The sequence below is a fragment of the Leopardus geoffroyi genome, chromosome B2 (genome assembly GCF_018350155.1).
Source record: "Leopardus geoffroyi isolate Oge1 chromosome B2, O.geoffroyi_Oge1_pat1.0, whole genome shotgun sequence".
NCBI classification, from domain to species: domain Eukaryota; kingdom Metazoa; phylum Chordata; class Mammalia; order Carnivora; family Felidae; genus Leopardus; species Leopardus geoffroyi.
The window spans coordinates 20,197,889-20,225,882 of record NC_059332.1 but is presented as its reverse complement, the minus strand read 5'-3'; the positions used below and the strand labels follow the sequence as shown (position 1 = coordinate 20,225,882).

At 37.6% G+C, this 27,994-nt stretch overlaps 1 protein-coding gene and 1 pseudogene across 10 annotated transcripts; both read right to left on the bottom strand.

The window, feature by feature from the left end:
- Positions 1-27,994, bottom strand: SLC35B3 (solute carrier family 35 member B3). Of its 10 annotated transcripts, XM_045497437.1 has the most exons (13): positions 26,891-27,418; positions 25,530-25,655; positions 23,325-23,460; positions 22,694-22,807; positions 21,554-21,847; positions 18,951-19,072; positions 15,196-15,350; positions 13,824-13,931; positions 8,983-9,080; positions 6,911-7,003; positions 6,391-6,502; positions 3,126-3,195; positions 1-1,826 (listed from the first exon to the last, which is right to left on the bottom strand). In XM_045497437.1, exons 5-13 carry the CDS (start codon positions 21,752-21,754, stop codon positions 1,676-1,678), a joined length of 1,110 nt encoding a protein of 369 aa, XP_045353393.1. In that variant the 5' UTR covers positions 21,755-21,847; positions 22,694-22,807; positions 23,325-23,460; positions 25,530-25,655; positions 26,891-27,418; the 3' UTR covers positions 1-1,675. The 10 variants fall into 10 exon arrangements, with proteins under 10 accessions (XP_045353393.1, XP_045353394.1, XP_045353397.1 ...); XM_045497438.1 differs by lacking the exons at positions 22,694-22,807; positions 26,891-27,418 and adding an exon at positions 27,448-27,530; XM_045497441.1 differs by lacking the exon at positions 22,694-22,807 and having other exon boundaries at positions 23,653-25,655.
- LOC123608058 lies at positions 11,567-13,929 on the bottom strand (annotated as a pseudogene).

Here is a 27,994-nt window from a genome sequence, read left to right as displayed (position 1 = left end):
TACATTCAAATATTGATTTCCTTTACTATAGAAAAGTATTCTGTATTTCAAACTATTCACTAAGGGTACTCTAGGGACACAAATAAGTGAGATGAAGTTTGCTTCCATCTGATAGCAGGTAAAAAAAGGAAATGGGAGTAAAAGGGTTAGGCTGGCAAACCAATTTTTAAACAGTGCTCAGCTGTTTAAAATTGGGGGGTGGGGTGAGGAATTTTTAACAGGCAAAGACAAAAAAAAATTAGAAAAGCGTGTATATAAAAGGATGCCTTGAAAAGTTAAAATTATAATCTTTTATCAAGAACTCGGAAAACTGATTTTTTTTTAATGGCACAAATTTCCTTACCGTCTTAAGAATTTAAGAAGGCATAATGAAATATAAATTAAGATTCCTTTCATTTTAAAATACGAAAACTTAAAAAATGATTACCATTTGGGGAAAAATACCCTCAGAGTATTTTAACATGTAACTGATTTTCAGTCAGGATTCCTTATGGCTAGACCCTTAAATTATCACGGGCTCTGTTACACCCACATATGCACATAACAGGTTAAAATTACCATCAGAATACAATGGAATTTTCAGAACAAGATTAATATTCCAAGTATATTATACTCACAAAATATAAGTGATATCACCAATAACACAGAAACTAAGTTGTTTTAACTAGCATTACTTATGCTGAAAATGAAGATTAATTGGATTTTTTTAATACAGTGGAAGCAATTCCAAAACTCAACTGCTACAAAATAAGGCCAAAATCTTTACGAGTTTATACTCAAAACTGTGCAAACAAGGTACTGTACAAATTTGGTAAAATCTACTTGTGTTTCTTACGTTTACCCTATTTAATCTTTAAGCTGCCAAATTAAATTTCACTTTTATGAGAAAAACTATGATGGTTTTATTATTTTATTATAATTTAAGGCATGCATTATTTTCCCTTCAATTAAAAAATCCAAATCATTAAATCTTTTAGCACTCTGATGAATAGTAGTAATTTTTTCTGCGACACATACGTACAGGTTGCAGGATGACTCCTTTTATTATGCTGTCTATATTTCACAGAAAACTTAAAGCATGTTTCCTCTAATACTCCTACTAAATTATCGGAGAAAAGCCTAAGTTTTAAAGTTTCTGTAAAGACTTACTCCAACCTTCACTTCCCTCTTCATAACAAAATTCTAATAACACATTTATTTAAAAAAATCACAGAATAATTTTTATTTATAATGAAGTTATTCTTTCTAGACTTTAAATCATCAGTTCACTCTTATAACAGAGAATCATTTAAATAACACCACCAAAATGGAATGAAAACAAAACAATCTATTAATTGATATTATTATATCAATTTCTTTGATATGTCATAATGATATCCAATTAGTTTTGCAACATGGTCCATTTCCAGTGCAATTCTCAACAGGTTGCTAAGAAATGTCAGTCCTTCGCACTGACATTTGATTCTAAGGCGTGCCAGATGTGGCTCTCTTGATTGCTTCAGAAGTCAAACGGTTAAACAAGTATCCTGAAGAAAAGGCTGACTTCCTAGGTGACCCATCCACAAATGGGTAGCATGCCTTCAGATCCTTTGGTTTTTATAATAATCCCTTTGAAAAGTTAATTACTTGATGATTACTCCCTTAGAGTTCTGTTTTAAACAGGATGAATCACTCACTATACGGTTTGTGCCAACGTCCTTGACTTTCTCATTTCCACTATTTTGTTTATCAGATCATATAGTGCCGGTAGTCTTAGTTTATCCATATTTTTGCTGTAAACATTGAGAAATATACCAAGGACAACTAACAAACCAGACCAGACATACCTAAGAAAAGAAGGAAGGAAAAAATATTAATATCAAGGTAACGATTTATTGTTAACCACAGAACTTGGTGATGAGTTAACAATAATTCTTCAATAAAATAAACATTTTGTTATTGGAGGGCCACCATGACACTAAAATAAAAAAAACAGTATTTTTAGACCAGATTAGATAGAATTCCTATTATTTATGTTAAGTATAGGTACAGAGAAGACATTTTACAAAATATTAAATATAGTTCATTTGAATTTTGAGGATAATAGCAAATTCAAGTCCATGTCCTAACCAATAGTCTTAAGAGTCTAAGCACTGAATGTGTAAATCTGCCAGTGGCCATCTTGGGAATTCAACAATCTACCCAGTTATCCCAGTTGGGTGGGACATACAGAGGTAAAAAGGGGCACATCCTGAGAAAGTAGGGGAATTACAAGGGTTGCTATAATGTATACCTAGCACATGCACAAAGAGAAACTAATTACAGAAAACAAATACACCAACTGAAATTTATCTGTGGTTAACTTTAAGCTTATACATTGATAATTTCTAGGTTTGAATCTTCTCAATTACTAAGCAGCATAAATTGAAAGGATACTAATTTTAAATGTATACCAGACAGTAAAGAAAACAGTAAATGCTTTATAAGAAGCCATAAACTAAATAAACTTACAGAATAGATCTCTACCTCAAATCTTTTGTGGGAAAGGGGAACAATAAACTTAACAACTTTATTTATTTTTTTGTTTTAATGTTTATTTTTGAGAGACAGAGAGGAACAGCGTGAGCAGGGGAGGGGCAGAGAGAGAGAGGGTGACACAGAATCCGAAGCAGGCTCCAGGTTTTGAGCTGTCAGCACAGAGCCCGAGGCAGGGCTCGAACCCATGAACCATGAGATCATGACCTGAACCAAAGTTGGGCACTTAACTGACTAAGTCACCCAGGCGCCCCTAAACTTAGTAACTTTAAAAACCACATATATATATAACGTATATAATTTATGTATTACATACATATAATTTATACTTTTGTACTAGGGCAAGGCAGAATCCCCTCATCTCAAGACATCACTCACGTTCACTTATACTGGAAACAGGGTCATGCTAGCACTGGAACTCTAGTTAGGCAGTTTAAGTGTACAGCATGATTTCTTCAAAATAATTACATGCATTTCTGAAGTAGCAGAAGACACGTCAATAAAGTATGGCTCCAGATAAAACTGATTCTTTATAAAGAAATTAAGGAAATATGAAATGTGAAACCAGGTACCTGCAAGTAGAAAAACTTGTTGAATTACAAACTACTTACTGAAATGTGAATGGTTTGGAGAAGAACATAAATGAAAGTACGATAGTCATTGCTTTTCTTCCGGTTGTCACTGTAGGGAGAAAAAAAGGTTGCTTTAGAATGTGCCTACTAATATCTATCTTTTAGAATATTTTGGAAATCATTTCAACAAATATTAACTAAGCCTGCTATGTGCCGAGATCTACATGACACGCTAAGAAAACAACAGAAACCAAAAAACAAACAGAAAGCTGCTGCTGGGGTTATGGAGTTAACAGTCTGGTAGAGGGTAGAGACATTAAATCATACAGTTAAATGTTAAAGTACAACTGTAATGAGTACTTGATAAAGGCCACGACACTAGGGAGGCATGTCAATCCCTTAGAGATGCTTAGTCTGGCAGGAAAGAAAGGCTTTCACGAGGAAGGTATGATTAGGTAGAACAGGTATTATTCTTTAAAAGTAGTAAGCTAAATTCCTAGGAGTGCTATCTGCTTTCACTCATATGTGGAACTTGAGAAGCTTAACAGAAGACCATGGGGAAAGGGAAGGAGAAAAAAATAGTTACAGAGAGGGAGGGAGGCAAACCATAAAAGACTCTTAAATGCAGAGAACACACTGAGGTTTGATGGGGGGTGGGATAGAGAGGAAGATGGGTGATGGGCATTGAGGAGGGCACCTGTTGGGATGTGCACTGGGCGTTGTATGTAAGCGGTGAACCATGGGAATCCACCCCCAAAACCAAGAGCACACTGAACACACTGTTATGTTAGCCACTTTGACAATAAATTATATTAAAAATAAATAAACAAATGAAAGTAGTAAGCTAAAGGATAAAGTAAGCTAATATCCTAATACTACTGGTCATGTCTGGGTAAGACCATGAATAATCTTGACATGGCTGTATTAACCTTTACCGGTCTTTCAAGTATTATTTTAAGTCTGCTGTTAGGCATGAAGCCCTCCTCCCTGTCCCAGCCAGGTAGAGGTAGGACTCGGCAAATATCTCCATGGTAGCCCTGTTCCCCGCCTTGCATTATTACTTGCTATCCCCTCTCTGGACTGTGTGTCTTACTTAGTTCCTTGTCTTACTCATCCTTGTATCCCCAGACTACAGTCCCTGGCACTCAATGTCCAACGCATGAATAAATGAACTCCAAATGAAGAAAGTTTTGGAAATGTGTCAGAGCCTGACTCCCCAGATCTATCTTTCCTTCTGTGTTATTTTTTATGCTCTATTTTTACCTGGGCATACCTTCCTTTCCTACAGTCAGGTGTGGTCATGTGATTAGGTTTTGGCCGGTGAAAAGTGAGAAGTGCTGTTTCTAGGGGTGTGTGATTTCTAGGAAGATTTTCTGAAGACAAAGGTGTGTCCTTCATCTTCTCTCCACCCCACTGCCTGAAATGAGGATGAGGACAAGCTGGCAGAGAAGACAGGAGTCCGGATTCCTGATGAACGTGGAGCCACCACAGCAGTTCAGGAGGCAGGATAACATATGGGTTAAGAGCATAGGTCAGGAGCCAGACTGCCTCCGTTGGAATACTGATTCTGCAACTTACTAGCTGGTTGGCCACTGGGCAAGCCACTTAACCTCTCTGTGCCTCTGTTTACCCCTTGTAAAATGGAACAATAACAGTGCCTACTTTATTACAGGATTATTGCGAGATGAAAATGAATAATGTATGTGAAATGGCTCTGGCACATAAGGAAGGTTATATACATGCTGGCTATTATTATTGCCACCGCATTTCTTTTACACGGAAGAGAAATAAACCTGTCTGCACCTTTAAGACAAGGACTACATCTCATATTTTTTTATACCAACTACAGGGTTTAAATAATACGTATCAATTGATATCAACCCCCTTTTGAAGAGTTATCATCTTTAAGCGAAACTGGAACCCGAGCTAAGTATATGAATTTGTAATCTTTCTTGTTAGTATGAGATAACTTGACAGATTATACATATGGCCTCACCTATAACTATGCCCTCTGTTTACCATTAGCAATACAAACTTCAGCAGGGGAGTCATATGTGAGCAAATAAAGAGAAAGTTTAGGATTTAAATCCATTTGCTTTATTTATTCTGTAGTATTAAACTAAGTATTCCCTTAAAAGTATGAAATGTTAAAATCAGCTATAAATGGCTAATGTGTGTATGCATTATGATGCAAACCTTACAAATCTCTGATAGAAATGTTCAAGTCCAACCCAGTCTCTTTCCAAGAGAGAAATGAAGGCCAGAGAAGAGGAAAGAATTACTCTCCAGGCCACATGCCATTAAGCATCTGAGCTGGGACAACGCTCTACCTTCTCTGACATCCCAAACCAGCCACACTGCATCCAATCCTGGGCTCCTTTCAGCGCTCTCTCCATATGGGAGATGCTGAGTGCATTTGTCATCTGGACCATTCACTTGGCAAATGGTACGAGGTTAGCACATGGAGTCATCTATCTTTTTCACTGGGCCTCACCTGTAGCCTCTCATCTGTTTTCCTGACTCTTCCAAAGCATAACAAATACAACTTCCATTCCTCTAAAGTGCCAAGCAAAGTTCCTGCACAAAGCAGGTACATAATAATTATTAGTGACAAGAGAAGCTAATCTGGCTAATGCCCCAGAAAGGGTACGAATGAAGGTCCAAAGCTTTGTTTGAAATATAGCTGCCATATTTTCCGTGCATCAAAACTAGACTTTTTGTTATAAATTAAAAGTGTATATAAAAGCAGCATTTTTCTCTGAAGGTATTTGGCCTATCACACTTAAAAAAATTTTTTTTTTAATGTTTATTTTTGAAAGAGAGAGAGAGAGAGATAGAGACAGAGTGTGAGTGGGGGAGGGGCAGAGAGAGAGGGAGACATAGAATCTGAAGTAGGCTCCAGGCTCTGTGCTGACAGCTCAGAGCCTGATGTGGGGCTTGAACTCACAAACTGCGAGATCGTGACCTGAGCTGAAGTTGGACACTTAACTGACTGAGCCACCCAGGCACACCATAGCCCATCACACTTTTTAATGAAAAATTCTTTTAATGCATTTAAAAGTTACTATTTAGATATATGTACATATTTGATTTTAAAATTAAACCTTCAAATAAATAAAATATTATGAGGAAACATCATTTTCTTTAGAATTTTAAAGAAATACCATAAGCCAAAAAATAAATTGATGAAATACAACAATTTTCTTTTTAACGCAGAGTAGACGCTGCCTGTATCTTTTGAAAATGAGAGTCAGAGAAAATTTAAATGTTTATTTCATAATCTAAGCAAGTATATCATTCATACCTGTTACAGCAAGAAGTGCACCGAAAATTTTAATCAAAGCCAGAACAAAGGAGATTCCAAAATACCCAGTGAGGGAAAAAAGGAAAGCATAACCATAGGTCTGAATTGGATTCTGCAACATATAAAAAAAGCCTGTTAGGAAAATGCAAAACAAACCCTGAGGTATTACAAATGAAATAAAACTACAGATTTTAATCAACCTCCTGAGTAGTAATAAGCCATTCAACAATGCAGTCAAGCAAAGATTCTTATTTAGTTCTGATTTAATGGAAAAACAATGATGAAATTAAAAATCCCAACTTTTACACATTATGCATCGCTTAAAAATTAACTTATAGGGTAGAGCAAGGATAAAATAAATTTAAATATAAATCATTTCATTTCTGAAATAATTTCTGATCTGCATATATTATATTAAAGGAGTTATCAAATTACATAAAAATAATCTTTTTGAACAAGAAATACAGAGGAAACTATTTAATGGGAGATGTTTATTTTTAAAAATATGATTAGTGTTTACCTTTGAACAAAATGTTACTGCAGGGCCTAATCCACTAGTGCATGTCAATCCCAGTAAAATGTACACAAAACCGATGGAATACGAATACAAAACCTATAGTAGATAAAAATATAGTGGAAAAAAATGCTATCAAACCAAAGGCAGAAAATGAAGGATTTTTAATACATGGCTTAATTAATTAAATGTGAAGAACAAACCATTTTTTAAGTAACATCATTATTTCAATATGGCCTAACTTTCTGGAGACGATGACGGATCCTGTTTCGAAGTTTACAGCTTTTTTTTACATATAAGGTAACACAGCAGTACTGATCCTTTCATATATATGGTCACATAATATTCATTTTTTTGCCTGGCTTAATTACTGAACTCAAACCATATTTTATTGTTGGGGTTCTAAAAACACATATAAATAAAACAAAATAACTTTAAAGCTACTTATTAAACATGAAAACACCCAAACGTTAAATTTGCAAAGAAATTAAAATATAAGGAAAATAAGCAGTATCTGGCATATCTATTGCTTCGATTCCCAGTTTTCCTACCAATCTTTCTATCCCGGTTTAGTATACTCTCAGAACAGTCAGCAGCAGCATCGTCATCAAATTTACAGACCTGTGACGCTGCAGGTACCGTGTTAACAATGCTCTCTATGAATAATTCCACTTACACCTCAACCTGCAGATGAGGAAATTAAAACTTAGAGACAGTAAGTCATTTTCCCCAAATAAGAGAGCTCGCCAAGTTGGGATATAAACTGAGGTGATCTTAGCCCAGAGCCTAAGCTCTTAACCATTGTACTTCTAACTATTTACACTTCCTTAATTCTCTGATCTTGACCTTACCCAGGAAGAGTGGTGACGATCATCAAGAAAACTTCTGACCGAGATTAAAGACTCCTTTAAGATGCTCACTCTGCTGACAAAGTAACAGGAAAGACCATTCCTATATACTCTTAATGTAGTACGTTCTGTCCAGCAAGAGGTTGGTTATAAAATTAATGTAAACATACATATGGTAACTTTCCTATATATAAATACCAACCAGGTAGAAGGTATAGAGAAAGAAAGAGCATTATTAGCAGTAACAACAGCAAAAAGATGAAACCCCTAACAATAACTTCAATAAGAAATACGGATTTATGTGAAAAAAAAAACAAAACAAAACTTAAAATCTAAGGGACATTGGAAAAAAAAACACTTGAATAAAAGGAAAGTCATACCTTATTCTTGGACTGAAAGAATCAAGTGTATAGATGTCATTCTCCCTAAATTAAGTTATAATTCAGTGCTATACCAATCACAATAGCAATGCGATTTCTAGTTTATTTGGGGATATGGACACCCAAGAATAACCATGGTAGTAATATTCTGAAAAACAAAAGGAACATTGCTGGCTAGTCCTAGCAGATGGTAAATGTATGACAAAGCTGCTGCCATCACATGGTTTGGGTGCAGAAAGAAATCCAAAAGAATATAATTCTGAATCCTACATTACACTATGATATGATAAAGAAGGCACTTAGGCTGAAAAGTGGATCTTTCAATAAATGAAATTGGGGCAAGTGGATAGCCATATGGAAGAAAAATCTTTTAAAGTGTTGGCTAGATCGAAGCTTTAATTAAAAAAGAAATCATAAAATGGATAGGCAACCTGTGTAAAATTCTTAAATCTTAAGAGATGGGAAAGCCCTTTTCAATCATAATATGTTTCCAGAAGTCATGAAGGAAAGGATCAACTATATAAAAATCACAAGCTTCTAAATGGAAGATAATACCAAATACAAAGAGAGGAGAAAAGTGATGTAACAAAGGATTTTTTAGTATGTAAAAAACTCTAGAAATAGGGAAAATATTCATCAAATATTATACAATAAGCTCCATAGTGGTAATGGTATTTTTACTTTTTCATTTCCTGTAATGTTTGCATGGATTACTTTTGTGAAAATAATGATGACAAACCAGTTGGAAAATGCCATGCCAGTCTCCAACACCAGAAGTGGTTCGCAAAATGAAGCACGTCACCATTTCTGAGCCTGTCCATCGTGGAGGAAAAAATACCAGAGCACTTACCATTTCTGAGTTGGAAGCATTGTGCAGTTTCATGGCTTTCTCTTGAACGTTCCCAATGACGGCGTCTGCACACAGTGCCAGGGAAATAAGGATCACACCTTCAAGAAAGTGCAGAAAAATACAACCTCCTTATTTAAACATGTGAATGACACTCAAGATTTACCAGAGATTTAACTTGCCTGAAAAACCAAAGCAGATCTTAAATCACATTTGCTCAGTAAAAATGGATTATTTTCATCCACAACCAGCTATAATTGGGCGCATAGATGATAACGTCAAAAAAAAAAAAAAAAGGTAATGGACACTAATAAACGACATTAAAGTTGTCACCTTACTGTGTTTCATTATTATATAAAATAATGGTTCTGTTTAGGTTAAATGTTTGAAAGGAATACTCTATTAAACACATAAAGAAGAAATTCTTAGGAGCTCTATCGGGACTGGTAGTTAGTTAATTGAAAAAATCAGATGAGGATGGAAATCATAAAAGAAATTACCTACATTATTAAAACATTTAAAACACATAAACATACACATAGTTGCCAAGGTCTTTTCTTTGAATACGTGTCCTAACGAAAACCATACTCATAACACACACCGTTAATGATTTCCCAGTTGTTTTTGTTAAAAAGCATACAGGAAAACACAGGAACTTCGGACACAGTCGGGGGGCAGAATCCCTTCACGCTTTTATGATATCCTGCTATTTTTACAGTTGTTTCCTCCACACCTAATTCAACAATGATTCTGTTGACTAGTCAACCATATTGTTTCAATTAACAGAAACAATTCTCTCTTCAAACTCATTTTTAAACAATTTAAAAAAAATATTTACTTTTGAGAGAGCGCAAGTTGGGGAGGGGCAGAGAGAGTGGGACAGAGGATCTGAAATGGGCTTTGCACCAACAGCAGTGAGCCTGATGTGGGGCTCGAACTCGTGAACCGTGAGATCATGACCTAGGCTGAAGTCGGACGCTCAACGATTGAGCCACCCAGGTGTCCTTCATTTCTGCACAATGCAAGCAATATTATTACCTAGTTGTAACAGTACAACTGGCATGTACAAATCTGGAAATCAACACACCAATGCGAATAGGCACATCTACCTAAGAAGCAGGAGGTTGGTTACCTGAAGGGTTCAGGACACCGGTCACCAGCCATGTGCTTTACAGAAAGAACAAAAAGCAGCCTTGGTTACGTCTGCGAGTCTGCTGGGACCTACGGGAGTTCCCCCTTTTCATTTTTTTAAACAATGCAGAAGCAATTACACGGAGCAGAAAAATATATGTGCATGTATGTGCACTTGAGAATTATCAAGTTTTCATACTTATTCTTCAGTTTGCCTTTTCATCATCTAACTTTGTGGTATTTATTACCTAATCATACATTTTTATTCACCAAACTTGATCCTGTATGCTCTTTTACTTACTTCAAATATGAAACCTGTCCTTGAAACAAAGACGGGCTATTGTTGAAGACTTGAATACAACATCCTCGCTCCCGGCAGGCTATTCAAAGACATTCTAAAAATGTTCTGAACAAAGGCAACACAGCATGAAAATGCTTGAACTACATTCTAAGGGGAATATTTAAAGGCAGACATTTATCTGCATAAGTAAATTCAGGTATATTCACTTTACACATTCAAAGTTTTATTTATGTCTATCTTAAATAACTACCTAAACAGTTAATCTAATCTCCTTTAGATAATATATTATTACAGATCAGAGACCATGATAAGTGCTCATCAGTTATTCTTAATGATGAAGCATGACCAGGTTCTAATTTTCTTACAAAATATTTCCATGGGAGTCGGAAAGGGTCAGTGGTCATGTCACCTTGAGAGGTCGTGGGACCACCGACACCACTGACACCACTTCAGCCCATCTTTATTGTCACTTTCACCCTCAGCACGCGCATGCGCTTTCATTCATACCCACTGTTCCATCACCTCAGTCAATCCTCCCACCACTTCTGTGTGAGGCAAGCTATCATCATGATCTCTGTTTTAAGGGGAGAGTACAAAGGGGTCTGGCACTTTAGCCAGGGTTATAATTTTAGGTGATCTGAACAGAATTTGAAGCCGTGATTCTGACTGCAAATTGTGCCTTCTCTAAAATTGCTTTTTCATTAAGTAAAAGAGTCAATTACCTCAGTTTCCATACATAATTTTCCTTTGAGAGTTGCTGACACGAAGCGTTCTTGAAAAATCTACACCATGTCAGACACATCTGTAACTATGAGCTTCTTTCTCAGAGGAAAACTCAGTGAAGTAATGATCACCTGTACTCTGAGCAAAGTTGAAACAGATGTTGTAAGAGGTTCCATCAGAATCTTTTGGTTGTTGAAGGGTTACTCCAAGAGGCTGTGCTGGTTACATTTAAATCCATTAACTTAGCCTGGTTAACCAGGTTAGTAAATAAAGAAGGCTGACTAACAGCCATGAAGAAAAATTTTGATTCTTAGGAATAGCAAAGCTGATGTAAATCATTTTCTTCATTATGTAGTACCTTTTTCTCATGAATAAATTTTTTCCCTTTCTTCAGAGTTCCTATGAACACGTAAGTATTTTATTTTATTTTTACTCTCCTCCCCCCCGTTGAGGATCTACTGGCAATAAATGCAACCATATAAAAGCATAAATTATGAAAAACATAGCCATGATGTGCCCCGCCCCTCAGCCGAGGCCCTAAAAAAAGCCCTTCTGAGGGAGGGAAGAGAAGAACTGCCTAAGAACACTGTTGCCCCTGGGCCTGTGGGAGAAGCCAGGTGCTGCTTCAGCATATCTGGTAGTCAGTAGAGCAGGACAGCTCACACAGCTGGCTCTTGAAGTCCAGGTCAATGGTAAAGTCCAGATCTCGATTATTATTGGCACTGGGCTGAATGTCAATGGTGCCAAAGATCTCTCCGCCTGTTTTCACTGTCAGGTGGTCCTCCATGTAGAACACGGTCTGCTCCCACTGCGTGTGCAGGGACTCAGGGCTGGTGGAGAAGCCTGTCCTCTTGGGGCAGCAAGTAAACTTGATGTTGAAGTAGGCCACCAGGGCGTGCTTCACTCGCAGGCAGAAGGGGGAGGTGAAGATTAGGTCTTCCACCTTGACAGTGTAGATGTCCACCTCCTTCATGAGGCGGGCATTGGTGACCAGCTGCTTGGGGTCCACCACATCCACCAGGGGCTCTCTGATGGCCATGTCTTTGACACAAGATATGTCAAAGCCATATATGTTCTCCCACCAGTGGATCTTCATAGTCTTAGTACAGCCGGTCTTCAATGGTTGTCACATACAGCATGGCTCAGTCTGGGAAGATGAGGCCATTAGGTGTCAGCCACTTGTCTGGAACACCATATTGAGCATCGACTTGTAGAAGGGGCGGCAGTCCATCTACTCACTGATGATGGTGTCTACCTTCTTCACTGGAACCTCTACTTTCTCCACCTTCCCCTTGGTGATGGTCACCACACGGTCTAAACTGTTGGTTTTGACAATCTGCACCACATAATCAGAGATACTGGAGCACTGGAACCCAATGACCAATGACCTTGCGGGCTCCAGCCTTGGCAGCAAACATACAGAGGATCCCTTGGCCGGAGCCCACGTCCGGTACCATGTTGTCCACAAAGAGGTGTCGGCTATGAAACATGGAGTTTCGGTACATGAGGGTGAGTGCCTCATCTCTCAGCATCTCTTTCGAAATGCCAAAGTGAGCACTGGAATCAAAGTAGTGATCTTTGCATGTCAGCACTGAGCTTCCTGCTGCTTTCTGCCTGGCCCCAGGTGACCTCCATGATGCAGTCTGTGGCCTTGGCTGCTGCCACCTTTACCTGCACCTACTCCTCCTCCGGCCACCGAGACCTGCCCTGAACACATAAGTATTTAAAAAAATTTTTTTTTTTTTTTAATGTTTTATTCATTTTTGAGACAGAGAGAGACAGAGCATGAACGGGGGAGGGGCAGAGAGAGAGGGAGACACAGAATTGGAAGCAGGCTCCAGGCTCTGAGCCATCAGCCCAGAGCCTGACGCGGGGCTCGAACTCACGGACCGCGAGATCGTGACCTGGCTGAAGTCGGATGCTTAACCGACTGCGCCACCCAGGCGCCCCCATAAGTATTTTAAATACTACTTTTGTCAGGCTAGGAGATGGGATGATACTAAGCTTATGAATAAAACTCAACAGAATAAGAATGACAATACTGTGTATATAATAATATAATAATTTCTCTTCAAGGTCGTTAGAACAAAAACAATATTATAACACATTTTTTATTCTTATTTAGTTCTAAATATACAGAATACCTATTTTGCCTGTGAAAAATCTAAATTTTATTTGCAAAATTCCACGGGACACACAAGGAGGAAACTGTTCATGGTGGAAACTTCAAGCACTATAAGGTTGTAGACATATTTAGAGTACACAGTTCTATACTAACATATAGCATAACTTTTCCTCTTTAGCTAAAATAATGACAAGTAAATGTGCAATTTAAATTTTTTTTTTAAAAAAAGAATAAAAAGTTACTACTGTGATTCTCCTATAACTAACGTGTACACTTCCGATTCAGTCCATAAGAAACTCATCTATCATGTACTGGATCACAGAAGGTTTTGACTGGCCGCACAGCCTTTTGTCATGTCAAGATACCAGAGCACTAAAAAGAACTGTTACATTTGCAGGGTTGTAATATTTTTACTACATCTTATACAGAAATTCCGAAAGCTGTATGTCAGATACGAAAATCATAGATGTCACCCTATCGTTTAAAATTCTCATGAAATTATAAAAGTTCTTACTCTAAACCCAAATGCCTGTAAAATCTGAGCAGCAAAAACAATTTCCTTACCGGTCAGGTTGAAATTTGGTGCAACTGTGCTGTCAGCTAGAGTGAACCATATCAGGCCAAGGCTCATACATATGGCAGCAGACACATCTGCAATGTTGTAACGCTTCCCTGTGTAAAATAAATGTAAGCCAACCTCATTATGCACACGCCCACTTGACACAGTTTTAGATCTATGTGTCTAACCAAGTATAGCAGGATCTGCTTTTTATATCCAAAGTCAAAAACATACGAAGAATGCTTAGATCAGTGCCTTAGACAGTCACAGAAGGGCTTCGGAAAATTAAATTACCAATGAGCAGCAACATGTCCTTAGGAGTTAGATATGAGATCCTACCTTACCTGTTACGGTGAGTAAATATGAACATTTAAAGTGCATGGACATGAGTGCCTTTTTTACTTCGTGTATATTAGAAGATTCTGAATTTTCTTACAGCCCATACGTTTACAAAGTAACCAGAGCAATTTTTCAGGCTGCATAACTGTTTAAGTTTGCAACTACCATAATCAGAATTGGTGCGAATGAACCTATTTTAGTAGATCCACATCTAAATAATAAAATCATGTAGTGTAACTTTTTGGTAAGGATTGTTAAGGACGTATTACACATGCATGTGGTTTTTAATAGGGGAGGGTATCAGTACTTTTTCCTGCATCAACAGTTACCCTGAAATTATACATGAAGTAGTTGACATCCATACTTTCATTTCAAAGGGCTTTTGTGGGAAGGCCTCTGATGTAAAAAATGAAGTCAGGCTGTGTAAGAACTTTAGTGAAAGAGAAACCCTTGATTGTCAAAACATGAATATTCTGCATGACTGTTATAGAAACAACAAAAATGTGTTCCACTTGCTATCATTGCTTCCTCTTTCGCTCCTATTTCCACATAGCCTGTAACTCAGTTGGGGCTCTAGGAGTCAGTTGGTAAAAAAGCAGTTCTGCTCAGGTTAACCTTTACTTCAGTGTGAGAACTGTCCGTGTGTATGATGGAGGTAGAGAGAGGAGCCCTGCAGAGCAGAAGAATGAGAGAATTGAAAAGAGGAGTTTTCTAGGTATTTCTGAGCTACGTCTTCAATAGATGAATGCAGTATTTCTGGAAATGTGATGGATTCCCGACTAAAAGAAAAAGTAATTTAAAAAAGTACTATTTTTATTTTTCCCCAGTCCAAATTACTGACGGCAAAGACCAGGGGATATTGCAGAAGTATCAGTGTTTTTATAATACCTTATTTTGATACAATGTCACTCAGAATTGTTCTGATATTTCGAAAGTTCATTAAAAAATATTAATTGGAGTTTCAGGTTTTTCCTAATGCTAGATGCCATAACAGATCCTATTAGTTTCAAACAGTATGAAAACATATCATTACTATACCTTGAATAAAAACTCCTCCTAGCATAACAGGAATCAATTTGCAGCACTTGAAGATGACTTGGGTGGGATAATTCAGGTAGCCCAAGGAAGTATTTGATAACCCCATAGTACCCACAGTTAGAAAAGCTATTATCATGTAGGTTTTTCCTGGTATTCTGTAAAAGACAATTTTTAAAATCTTCATTTTGGGACCCGATTCACACTATTATAAGATAATGTGTTTACAATGTGTAAATGTCTAATTTCTGATGAATATTTCTACAAATACTGGTGAAATATCACTATTTTAAAGGTTATCACGCTGTATTCATACAAAAGAATGTTGGTAAAAGCAACAATTTACCCTTATTTAATTGATCACAAGTGAGAACTTTCAGCTGTGTGAAACACGGTGTACCACAGAGTTCTACAGATTCTTCTGGATGGTCTGAAACGTTGGTAAGAAGGTTTTTTTTTAATTTTTTTTTTAACGTTTATTTATTTTTGAGACAGAGAGAGACAGAGCATGAGCAGGGGAGGGTCAGAGAGAGAGGGAGACACAGAATCTGAAACGGGCTCCAGGCTCTGAGCTGTCAGCACAGAGCCCGACGCGGGGCTCGAACTCACGGACCGTGAGATCATGACGCTTAACCGACTGAGCCGAAGTCGGACGCTTAACCGACTGAGCCACCCAGGCGCCCCGGTAAGAAGTTTTTTTAACAGCAGTTCTACCTACGTATAAAAACCATCTTGACTAAATTTGGAAAAAAAGAGTTTTAAAAAATATTGACCTCCATAATGGTAAAAGGAACCTTAACTAATTTTCAACTTCTAAATTGTTGTTTCCTAATGTTCCCATCTAGCATTAGGAAAAATACGTCTAGCCCTTCTGCTAAAATATCCTGAGCAGAGTACCTGCAGAAAAAGTACATGGCAGTTTAAAATGCTGAACGTGATTTTTATTACCACAATGTCATATGGGTGAACTCTAATTCTGTATTCCATAAAATGTTAAAACAATTAGCTTCAAGATGAGGTATCTGATTCCCCTCCTCACGATTCCAAATCACTACCTGGGGTCCTATCTGAATTTCGTAAAGGGGATTTTTAATATGACATCTTCAGAATTTTGCACTATTATTGTGCACTTTGACTGGATATTTATTGGTCTAAAATAACCCTGTACACTGGTGTGACTAACACGTGAAGTACTATGCACATAATTAGATTATGCTGCATACTTAGATGTAGCTTCCATTTTGGGATTAAATCAAGGCAACAAAATTCCTCCATAGTTTTTATTTGGCTAGATATAAGGCAAAATAATTTACTGGAAAATTCAATTAAAATGTATCCTTCCCATTTACATTTCAATTTTCAGGCCTTTCCTACTCAGCCGCTAATAGAGTAGTCAACATTTAAAGTCCGTGTGGAAATAACGTGGCATGCCCATATGCATCGGTGTAGAACACAAACACTGATTTACATGCTGTCTGTGGGGTCTAATCCTCAGTGAGGCATCATCAGGGAAGGACAGCACTACTCTTCCAGTAATGACAGAAGTCAAAGTGGTCAAATTTCCTCAGAGATAAATTGCAAATAGTGGCCAGAAAATTAAAAAAACCTCAAGTCAGAAAAATCATAAGGAATGTTGATTAAAAAGTAGCGTAACACAGGTCGAAAGAAAACCAGCCTGAAACTCAGGAGACCTATATTCAGAAGGTCGCAACTCTGAGAGCAACTTGCCATAGAGACTCATGAAGACCCCAGCCTCCTCCAGGGGTGTTCGCTTACTGGTGAAACCAGGAGGTTATTAGATTCATCATCCTGCCTCTGGGGTGCTCACTGGGTCTGTTTTATTTAGTATCTCAATTTCTTATTCTTTAGACATGGTGGGGAAATTGTGACTTTAAATAGCCCCTTCAAAACCAATTTGACAGATCTTCCTTAAAAACTCACATAAAGTAACAACAAAGTTACAAGGTAATCTTTGGTGAAAAGTAACAAGTAGCGGGTTCAGTGTATTGCAACTTACAATATGCTTTACCACACATTACTGGAGTGGTCCTCAAAGGTCAGAGAACTTAAGAAACTCCCTTGAGGTCTTAGGACAGCTAATTAGAGGCCATGCCAAGGCTCAAATACATGTTTTCTGACTCCATATCCTTTTCTCTTTCAAGTACAAGGTATTTATATAAACATAGAAAGAAAGGGGGAAAAAAAAAAAAACTAAGCAAAGAATCTGGCTAACTCAAGATTTCAAGAACAGTGGCATTTAAATAAATTCAGAAATATGTGACTGAGCATATTTTCATTGTAACATACCTTTAAAGACTTTTTCTAAAAAATGTTTTTAATGTGCCATGGAAATGAAAAGGTTTCAACTCATAATTATCTTCATCTGTAAATTCTTTTCCTACACTCCTTCATTTATGTTTAAATCAAACAGAAATGATTTTATCTTTAAACATGTTACAGTCATGTGGTTTAAAGGCAGGGATAAACATGGCCGGAGGCACACTCCCCATCTCATTTTGGTAGATGACAGGGAGGCGTATCTTGGTATCACTTTCCATTTAAGAAAGACAGTGTTAGATTCGTTTACTTTGAAAACAGACGTCCAGCAGTTTGCAATTGGTAATGAATCATCAGGTTTTCCTACATATTAGTCTTGACAGATATATTTAATTACTTTTTACTCTATCACCTGTGACTGGGAATGGCAGTTTTAGAGCAAGAAAATAATACAAATGCTATCCTCAGATTCAAACATTTTACTATGACTGCTCTAAAAATTTACTGTCAGTAAAGAGGTTGAGAACTATGAATTAGGACTATGAAGAAATACCAGTGGTATAGACTTAAATATTTAAAATTTTATAGTTATCTTCTTAGAAATATCAAAAATATATTTGTAAGAAAAATAGCAGCTGTGAAAATATCCTATTTTTACTGAAAGATTGAACATTTGTATCAATGAAGATCGAATGTCAGTATCATAGCTCCTTTACTGCATTTAAACTGCCCGATATATACATGAAATGTTCACATATTAAAGTCTGATATGACAGGATAACCAAACTTACAGAAGTTACATTCAATTACCTAACCTCCTCTTGTATATAATCAGGTTTTTATTGCACATTGTTCAGTATACCATTAAAAATATTTTGAGATATTTCTCAAATCTAGATGGTCGATTTAAAATATACTGTTAAACAAGCTCCTGTGGTTTTGATGAAAACACACGTTATGAAATTTCTCTGATGTCTAAACATGCAGTCTCAGGTCCTGGACATTACAAATACAACAATATTAAGCGGAGCATATCCCACCAAACATTAACTGTACATTTCAAAGACCACTATAAAAGTGGCATTGATAGTTCATTTCATCACTTTGATCTTAGTAGCACTGTAAGTCTTTCAGTAATCACACCCACTTCAGTGAAATTTATAAAAACACTTATGTACACTTGATACTTTCTCCTGTTTCAAGAAGATACATTCACTGTAAGTTGAGCCTAAACTACATTTTTCTGATAACATTACACTGTAAGAGAGACCGCTTTTTTTCAGGGTACAAAGGAAATATATTTAGTATTTTTTAGTAAGTTGATTATACTGATAAAAATTTTTGGGCATTAGATATGTTTTATTAATAGGAAATATGTATATTGCATGTATAATATACTCCATATTCCCAAAACACAAAACAAAAAATTTAACTACTACTAATGAATTTAACTGTCAAAAAAATAAAAACAAACTACATACCTTCTCCTTTTGTCCTGAATAAGCTGAAGTTCTATTAGGCCAAATATGGAGTAAAATGCAAACTGTACTAAAGTTAGGTACCAGCCAAAGGACTTAAAACCCTCCATTGAAAATATTAATTCCTGTCAAGAGATACATGAATACTGTTAAATTCTTGGGCAAACCAATTTCTTCACAATAAATTCCTATAAACACAACATTAAAATTTTTTTTTTACATTCATTTATTTATTTATTTATTTATTTATTTATTTATTTATTTTTTTGTCAACGTTTATTTATTTTTGGGACAGAGAGAGACAGAGCATGAACGGGGGAGGGGCAGAGAGAGAGGGAGACACAGAATCGGAAACAGGCTCCAGGCTCTGAGCCATCAGCCCAGAGCCTGACGCGGGGCTCGAACTCACGGACCGCGAGATCGTGACCTGGCTGAAGTCGGACGCTTAACCGACTGCGCCACCCAGGCGCCCCATACATTTATTTATTTTTGAGAGACAGAGAGACACAGCACAAGTGGGGAGGGGCAGAGAGAGAAGGAGACAGAATCCGAAACAGGCTCCAGGCTCTGAGTTGTTAGCACAGAGCCCAACACGGGGCTCGAACTCACAAACCGTGAGATCATGACCTGAGCCGCAGTTGGACGCTCAACCAACTGAGCCACCCAGGCGCCCCTATAAACACAACATTTAAAAAGAAACCAAGCCTCACCACCACCACCACCAAAAAAACAAAGAAAACAAAACAAAACAACCCACCAAAAATCAAAACACCATCCAAATCACAAGGCACCTCAAAGGTAAAATTAGAGAAGTCCAGGAGGCCTTTCCAAAGAACTGAGTGAGAAAAACAAAGGGAGGAAGGCTGGCTATAAAGCAACATTATCCTATGCTTTGCTCTTTAAAAAAAAAAAAAAAAAAGATTGCCAAAATTAAAAATTGCCCCCAAACATTGAGAAAGGTCCCTGGGTCAAGGACTCCTTTATGATACAATAAATATATTTCATTAGAAGTTTATTATCTCAGACCTGTTTTTTCTATAGGAATTTAATCAGTTCAAACCAATGTTATTTTTTGGAATATCTGGGCCACGGATTTTATGAAATTTCTCCTTGTAAATGGTTACTTATCTAAACACAATGTTGTGTCATGAAGTAACATTTATATTAATTGTTAATAAGCCATTATTAACAAGTCATTAAGAGGTATTCCAATAGTTATTTGGCTTAATCCAATAAATCACCCTCCCTCATAAACTCTGAACTAGATACTGTGTAATTCCCCAAATTTACTTCATGTTCAAGTACATCTGCAAGGTATTTAGGAATTTTCTCGTACATGAGCTAAAAAATATGAAAATAGCTTTATTAAGTATGCTAGCATTCAGATATATTATACTTATATATATATATAAATAACTTCATTACAAAACCCCATCATTTTCTCTAAACTATTTTAAAGCTTTTCTTTTTTCATTTATTTTTGAGAGTCAGAGAGCAAGAGACAGAGAGCACGAGCCAGGGAGGGTCAGAGAGAGAGAGGGAGACAGAGAATCCCAAGCAGAATCTGCACTATCAGTGCAGAGCCTGACACGGGGCTCAATCTCATAAGCTGTGAGATCATGACCTGAGCAGAGATCAAGAATCGGACACTTAACCAACTGAGCCACGCAGGCGCCCCTAAACTATTTTAATATGCTAGCAACATCAGTTTTCACAAAGTGAAAGTGATGTTTATCCAATTTTAAAAGAAGTTTTGCATAGATTATAAAGTCTCTGCTCATTAATCAAACAGAAAAAGATTAATATAAATTTGTACAGCAAACTTCTAATTCATTTTCCTTTCTAATGACTAACTCTGCTCCCAGACTATTTGGTAACAATGGTATTTTGAAGAAGAAATAAAATATTTCTTAACAAGAAACTGCAACCTTTCTTTGATAAAATTTACTATTTTTCATTGTTCTTCACTGTGATATCTGAATGTTTGTATCATCTTCTAGTGGGGAGATTAGTTATTATAAATACTAAGATTTTTAATTCATGTTTTTATTTCACGCTAATACTCCTCATAGCATTTTTACAAGGTAAGGAATAATCAATTCTATCATCTTCTTTATTTACACTTCCTTTTATATTTCATCTATATATGATAATCGAAAAGAATACAATAATTTTTAAGATCACTCTAATGAGCTCCAAGAATCAACCATGGGCTAGAATATGACTTTCGTGTTATTATTCAATTTTATTGGAGACTTATGTTCCAAAATATCAGCGAATACTTGAATCACTCTTTACAAACACATGGGTGCATATTACCCCCATTTTGTTAAACACAATAAATAGTTCAAATTGTGTTCATAATTTTAATTTTTTAAGATGGTCTCTGTTCCTCTCCCATCTGAAATGTTCAACTGTGAAATTTTGATCCCTGAAAAAAGGAGCACACTAACTTTTAGAAAGTCTTTTTCCATATTTAAAAAACTCAAAAATGTGAATAAACTGGTATCCCATGGAGAAAACTACCTTGGGTAAAACTATTAGTAATGCTCTTATTGACCTCAACTGTTATAAATAATTAGCATCTTGTAAATAAATATTTTTACCTGTAAATATCCATAAATTAGGTAAAATACAAAAACTCCAGCAACACATATGAAAAACTGAGTAAGTTTGTTAAATCTGCTGAGATTTATGCCAAGCACTACAACGTCATCTATTGACTTGATGTGTGGTGACATTGTCTGTGTTTTGGGAGGGACAGTTATAGAAATATATTTCCTGGAACTGTTGAACTTGAGATCCATTGTTCTTGTTTTGCTGCATTCAGTGCTTCCAAATTTATCTTTGTTGGTTTCCTCTCCTTTGTCCAGTGTTTCTTGTGCTTGCTGAGCCAAGTCCTAAAGAAGGAAATTAGCAATTAAAGCAAAACCTTTGGATAAGATACTCTGCTCCAAGTAATAGTTCACATCACACTTTAAAAATTATACAGGCGAATCTCATTTTCTCTAGATATTAATATAGTAATTCCTCTATTCAAACTTCTAAGCAACCAAAAACAATGTCTACTCTCCAATTTATGTTTGCCTGGTAAAGACCAATATCGCTAAACATAATGCCATTCTCATTCCCACAGCAAACGTCAAAAGCTAACTTAGTGTTTATTTTTTATCTTTGTGTTTACTTATCAAAGAAGTAAATACGCTTTTATTGTTTTTATATGTATTAAGGATATGATTTTTAAAGCCCATGACAGTCTATGAGTAACATCTTCAACATTAAAGTTGATCTTTAATTGCACAAAAAAAACTGATGCTCCCTTAAATACTAATACAATTTAAAATATACTTGCTAAGGATGTTTTAAAATAAACTCAAACAACTATAAGTTACTTTTAAAAAAGCTAGATTTGTCAGAGACTACAGAAAGGATGATATGCTTTAGCAACAGCATTTCTTAGGTTAAAAGATGTTTCCTTCCTTTGGAAATCATTTTAATTTAAAAAGTCTTTGGGGAGTTGTTCAATGGATTTCAAGTTTCAGTTATACAAGATGAGTAAGTTCTAGAGACTCACTATAGGACATAGTGCCTATAGTTAACAACATGGTGGTGTGCACTTAAAAACTTCTTAAGAGGGTAGATACCATGTTATACATTTTTAACCACACACACACACACACACACACACACACACACACACAGGCAGACACATGGAAACTTGTAGAGATGACAGATATATGTATTACCTTGATTATTAGGTGATGGTATCATAGGTATATGCATATGTCCCAACTCATCAAATTGTGTTATGTTAAACATGTGTAGTTTTTTTTTTGTATAAAAATTATACCTCAATACAGCTGTTTAAAAAAAAAAAAAGAAATAAAGAAGTCTTTGGGATTATAAAAAGCTGGAAAACATCATTTTTTGTTAGTCTGTGAAAAAAGTCATGAGGACTCTGTAGATGACTGTCAGTTTCTCTTTGGATTTATATAAACTGAAAAATGAATTCCAAGTACAGGGTGAGGAGAGAGCAGAGTTAGGACAACTAAACACATTTATGATGAAAAAATTATCCTAGAAAAGACTGTCTTTCACAACCCCAATGGGGACTAAAATTCAGACTAGTTGAGTAAAGAGGATGGATAAGGATAATTTTGACAAAACTGTCTTCATGGCTTAAAATGGCAAGACTTAGTCACTTTGTGATCACTTCTCCTTTGCTGATCACAGAGATTAAGCAGGCCATCTTTAGTAATTTAAATATGGATCCAGGTTCTGAATACAACTTGTAACTAACCATACTCAGGCATCAAAGAACATTTGTTTTACAGTGCACCCGCCAAATTTCTAAAGAGAAAATTTCTTTTCCTTTACCTGTTTCTTCTTCTTTATGTATTGTTCTTCCCACACTATGTTTCAATCACTGCCATCTCTGAGTTAGGACTTTTTAAGACATCTTGCAGGACACCCTTGAGATCTGACTTTCTTTATAAATCATGCTTCAAATGATCTTGAATGTAGAAGAAACAAAAACCTGAGTAACTACTTTCCACATGTGTAGGCATGGATACAGAGTACCATTCAAATAAATCTGATCCCCCTTAAGCTTCTCCCTCCACATCTTTCAATCAAGCCCCAAACTGCCCACAATGGACTACTATTTCATTCCAGAAATAGACCATGGACTTTCAAACACCTCTACCTTATGTTAATGATGTTCTTTCAGCCTGATGTCTTCTTTCTCTAGGTCAGGGTTTGAAATAAGCTTTAGCGTTCCTTCCTTTGTGATACCCTCTCTAATTCCCCAGCTGGGAGAGAACAGAACTGAAAAGGCAAGACTCAAATCTTACTTATCTCTCCGTTCTTGGGATCCGGCATACTCTGCACCCTAATAAGGGAACCAAATAAATTGGCCCTTCGTCTGGAAGTCCTGAAACCCCAGCTTGCAATCACTCTGTCTATCTGAGTATGATTTTTCAAATGTACTGTGGTGGTGGCAAACTTTGTGAGCAAAACTAAAAATCTTATGGAAAACAGGTTGAGTAGGATGTGCAAATATTGATTATATATTTACACGAGAGAATAAATGAAACTTCTAGAAGACCTCTTTCCTGCTTTTGTTAGTATCAGAAATTTCTCCCCAACCATATTCTGCTGAGATGTTTGTAATTTAGCAAAATGCCTGGCATATTGCAGTGACTCAAAAAAATTATAGCTACCCTTATGAGAGAGCAGTACAGCATGGTGCTTTCCCTATGCTTTGGGTTTTGACAGATCTGAGTGCACGACCCAGCTTTGCTAACTGATTAGCTGAAGAACCTTAAGCAAATTCTTTTAACCTTTTTGAACTTCAGGTTGCACATCTTTAAAAGGGGGGGGGGGTGGTAAAAAATGTGCCTATCATAGAATTTTTGTTAGTACTAAATGAAATAAATGTAAAAACATCTGGCATATAGTAAGACCACCAATGTTAACTATTACCCAACTCGAACTCGAACTCACGAATCGCGAGATCATGACCTGAGCTGAAGTCGGACGCTTAACCGACTGAACCACCCAGGCGCCCCAACTATTACCCAACTTTTTAGAACTACTGCTAGTGCGATATGGTCGGCTGCTGGGAGACTCACTCCTCTGATGTGCAGTTAGAAATATGAATCTGGACTTCCAACCCGGACTTCCCTTCTGAAATCCAGATCTCTATTTCCAAATGCTTCTTTGAAAGCATTTCTACTCATGAGTTCCACTGGCACCTCATTTCAAAAATGTTCAAAGCTGGGAGTGCCTGGGTGGCTAAGTCAGTTAAGCCTCCGACTCTTGATTTTGGCTCAGGTCATGATCTCAGGGGTTCATGAGTTCGAGCCTCGCACTGGACTCCATGCTCTCAGTGTGTAGCCTGGTTGCAATTCTCTCTCTCTGCCCCTCCCCCATGCTCTCTCTCTCTCAAAATAGATAAACTTAAATAAATAAAAAAAGTCCAAAGTTGAACTATGTTCACCTCCAAACAAACCTGCCCTTCCTATATTCCCAATCTCACTTATGGTATTGAGTGGAAAATCTGTAAATTATCTTAGATTCTTTCCTTTTCCTCAAATTTACATTTTGCCAAGGTTCCTGTTGACTCTACATCTGTAAATGTATTTAAAATCTGTTTCTGAGCCTACCAGTAGCAGCTGTTTTCTCTTGCCTAGATTACTAGGCATCACTAGATTACTGTTTATAATCTCTTCTTCCCTTTCTGATCCCTCTTTCACATTGCTCAACATGAATACCCACTATACTATACCTCTGATTAAGGCCCTATACATTACAAGCTGGGTGATTCTCTGGACTCTCATAGCATTTTATAAAATTTTTTACAAATACCTAAATCATAACAGCATAACTTTTTGCTTTTATGGTTGCTTCTCTTAGAAGCTTCTGAAATCTTTGGGGGAAGAGAAGATATCATCTTCATTATGTTTCAACACATAACAAAAGTGTAAAATATGAAATGAAGGAGTCTATTGCACTCTAGTAAGCACCAATTTAATCAACAGAATTCTGCTCCTTTCCAACAATTTGCCACTTTCAACACACCTATTGGCAATCTTAGGAGCCGCAGATCTGTGCCAGACATGTAGAGTTAAATCCCTTCAGCACTGTCACTTCTTGGACATCTGTGCCAAAATATTGACATCTCCACTGAAATTTCCCACAAAGCATCTGAAATGAACATGGAAATAAATTCATTTCTTTTGCTTACTTGAGGTACCAGTTCCAGAAAATCTGCCTCGCAAGCTTTGCATTTAGAATGCAGTTTTATTAATCAGAACATCACTGGTCAGATCACATGACTGATGAAGGAAGACACTGTAAACTCTGATACCCAATAACTGTGATCCTAATGTGTGAAACCTTCCGTTTCAGACATTAATGATGGATATCAATCAATATCCACAGAACCTAGGCCAATGTCCTTTCGATGCAGGAAAAATAAAATCCAGCATAGAATTAAACCTGTTTTCAAATTAAATGATCAACATTTTGCTCTGCTTTAGACATTCACAGTAAGCCTTAAACTAAACAAAAAACCCCACAGGTGTGAATCACTGCCTGGGGCCTCTCCTGTTCTTAAAGTCAACACATATATTTAACTTTAGTTACTTGTTGGCACAAAGCAACTGCTAAAATGGGAAAAGGCAGCATTTTCAGTATATACTGACATCTAAAAACTATAAATAACTGGTAATAACATTGGTTTGCAATGACCCACTTAAGTTAAAAATCTTTCAGTTCATTTCTTAATCTAGTTCATTTCCAGTCTTTAGAAGAAAAGTCTCCCACTACTAAAGGGTAGAATATGAGGAAATTACATTACAGTGTAAATAACCTGAACATACTTTACTCTGTATTTTGTCATACTCGTTGTTACAAATAAAATAATCTTGCCATTGTATCTACATTAACTGGACTCTATTAATTGTTCACCTATGGGTTATGGTTATAAAACAGCAAAAAAAGGGGGGCTCATTTCTTTGTACACACTTCACTACACAAAGATCAAACAGGGTACTCATTTTTGACAGTTACTCTATTTTTTTCCAAGGGATAAATCTAAGCTTTGGATTTAATATAAAGAAATTAAGTACAAATAACACCCATCCAAATTATTTTCAAATGCTGCCGTATCTCTCTCTTCTAAGGCCCAAACTATCCCAATTCACTTAGGAAAACGTGAATCCAAAAATCTACCCTCGACATCGACATGTGAGACCCTACCTTAGAAGAAATGCATATGCCCGACACTAAAAAAACCCACTGTCAGCACACCAAAGCATTCCACCTCCTTTCAGTATTTCTTTAAAAGAAAAATAAAAAGGCGGGGGAGAAAACTAAGCTGCAAAGACTGGAGAATCTGCATAACTTTTAGTGGAAGATTATGACATAAATTTAATAACCTGGCAAGAACGATCACCTTGCACCGCAAAGCAGATGGACAGCAGAAGACCCTATGTACTTTATCTAACGCAGAACCCGGAAGTAGCTCTTCACTCAAAAGCAGTCTTGGGAACCCAGGCGACTGCCAGTTCTCCAGAGGCCCCTCACTAGTCTAAAAGGCCCTCCTGGAAGTGGCCTCACGCCTGAGTCCACAGACCGGGGCCTGAGGGGGTTCTAGCCTGCCGCAGGGCGCAAAGGGGACAAGGAGGGACACACACTCCTCCCTAGAAACCGTGCCAGGTTTCCGTTCTTTAAAAAAGGAAGTCATCCCCGCCCTCCGTCCTGCCCTCAATCCCCTCGCCGCACGCTCGTTATAGATGAGGAAGATAAACTGTGTCCAGGTTCTCTGGGGAGGGGAGGGTCTGGGTCCCTAACACGGCGAAAAGCCGGGGGGTACACGTCCACTCCAGAGCCGTTAAGCCACCTGAAAAGGTGACCCCAGCCCGGGTGGCGCCTGCCAGACGGAGCGGTCTCCCCCTCCCCAGGTCGCCATCACCTCCTTCTCCTCTCCGCCTACCCCTGCACTTTCCACAGCGGCCGCCGCCTCCTCGCAAGGTGTTCGCCTGGCCTGCGCCCGCGCGCCACTTCCGCCTACGTGTCCCCGCGCGCGTGCGCAGCTGTGCGGCCCCGCCCCCTCGCCGGCCTGGGTCTCTCGCGGCGAGGGCGCGGTTACCTTTCGCGCATGCTCTGTCTTCTCAGGAACCTGGGTAGAGCGCAGCCAAGGTGGGCACCGCGGTGCCGGGAGTGCGTTCCTGCGCCCACTAAAATTTGCTTAGGAGTGGGGAGCGCCAATCGGGTAGAGTGTTCTTATCCTTTGATCGGTCCTCGCTTGTTGCTGGTCTCTGAGCCTCTGCAGCCTCAGGGTTGCTTCGGCCTCGTACTCCCGGGTCCCTCCCCCCGTGGGCCACCACGCTGGGGGCCACTTCCACTGCCATGGCCCTTTGCTGATATTTGGGAAGGAAGACTAGTGGAGAATGTTGGACCCGGAATTAGAAACACTGGGGTTCCCTCTTCCCTCCTCTTGATCCAGATGAGATGGCATAGTCACCCTACCTGTCTCTATT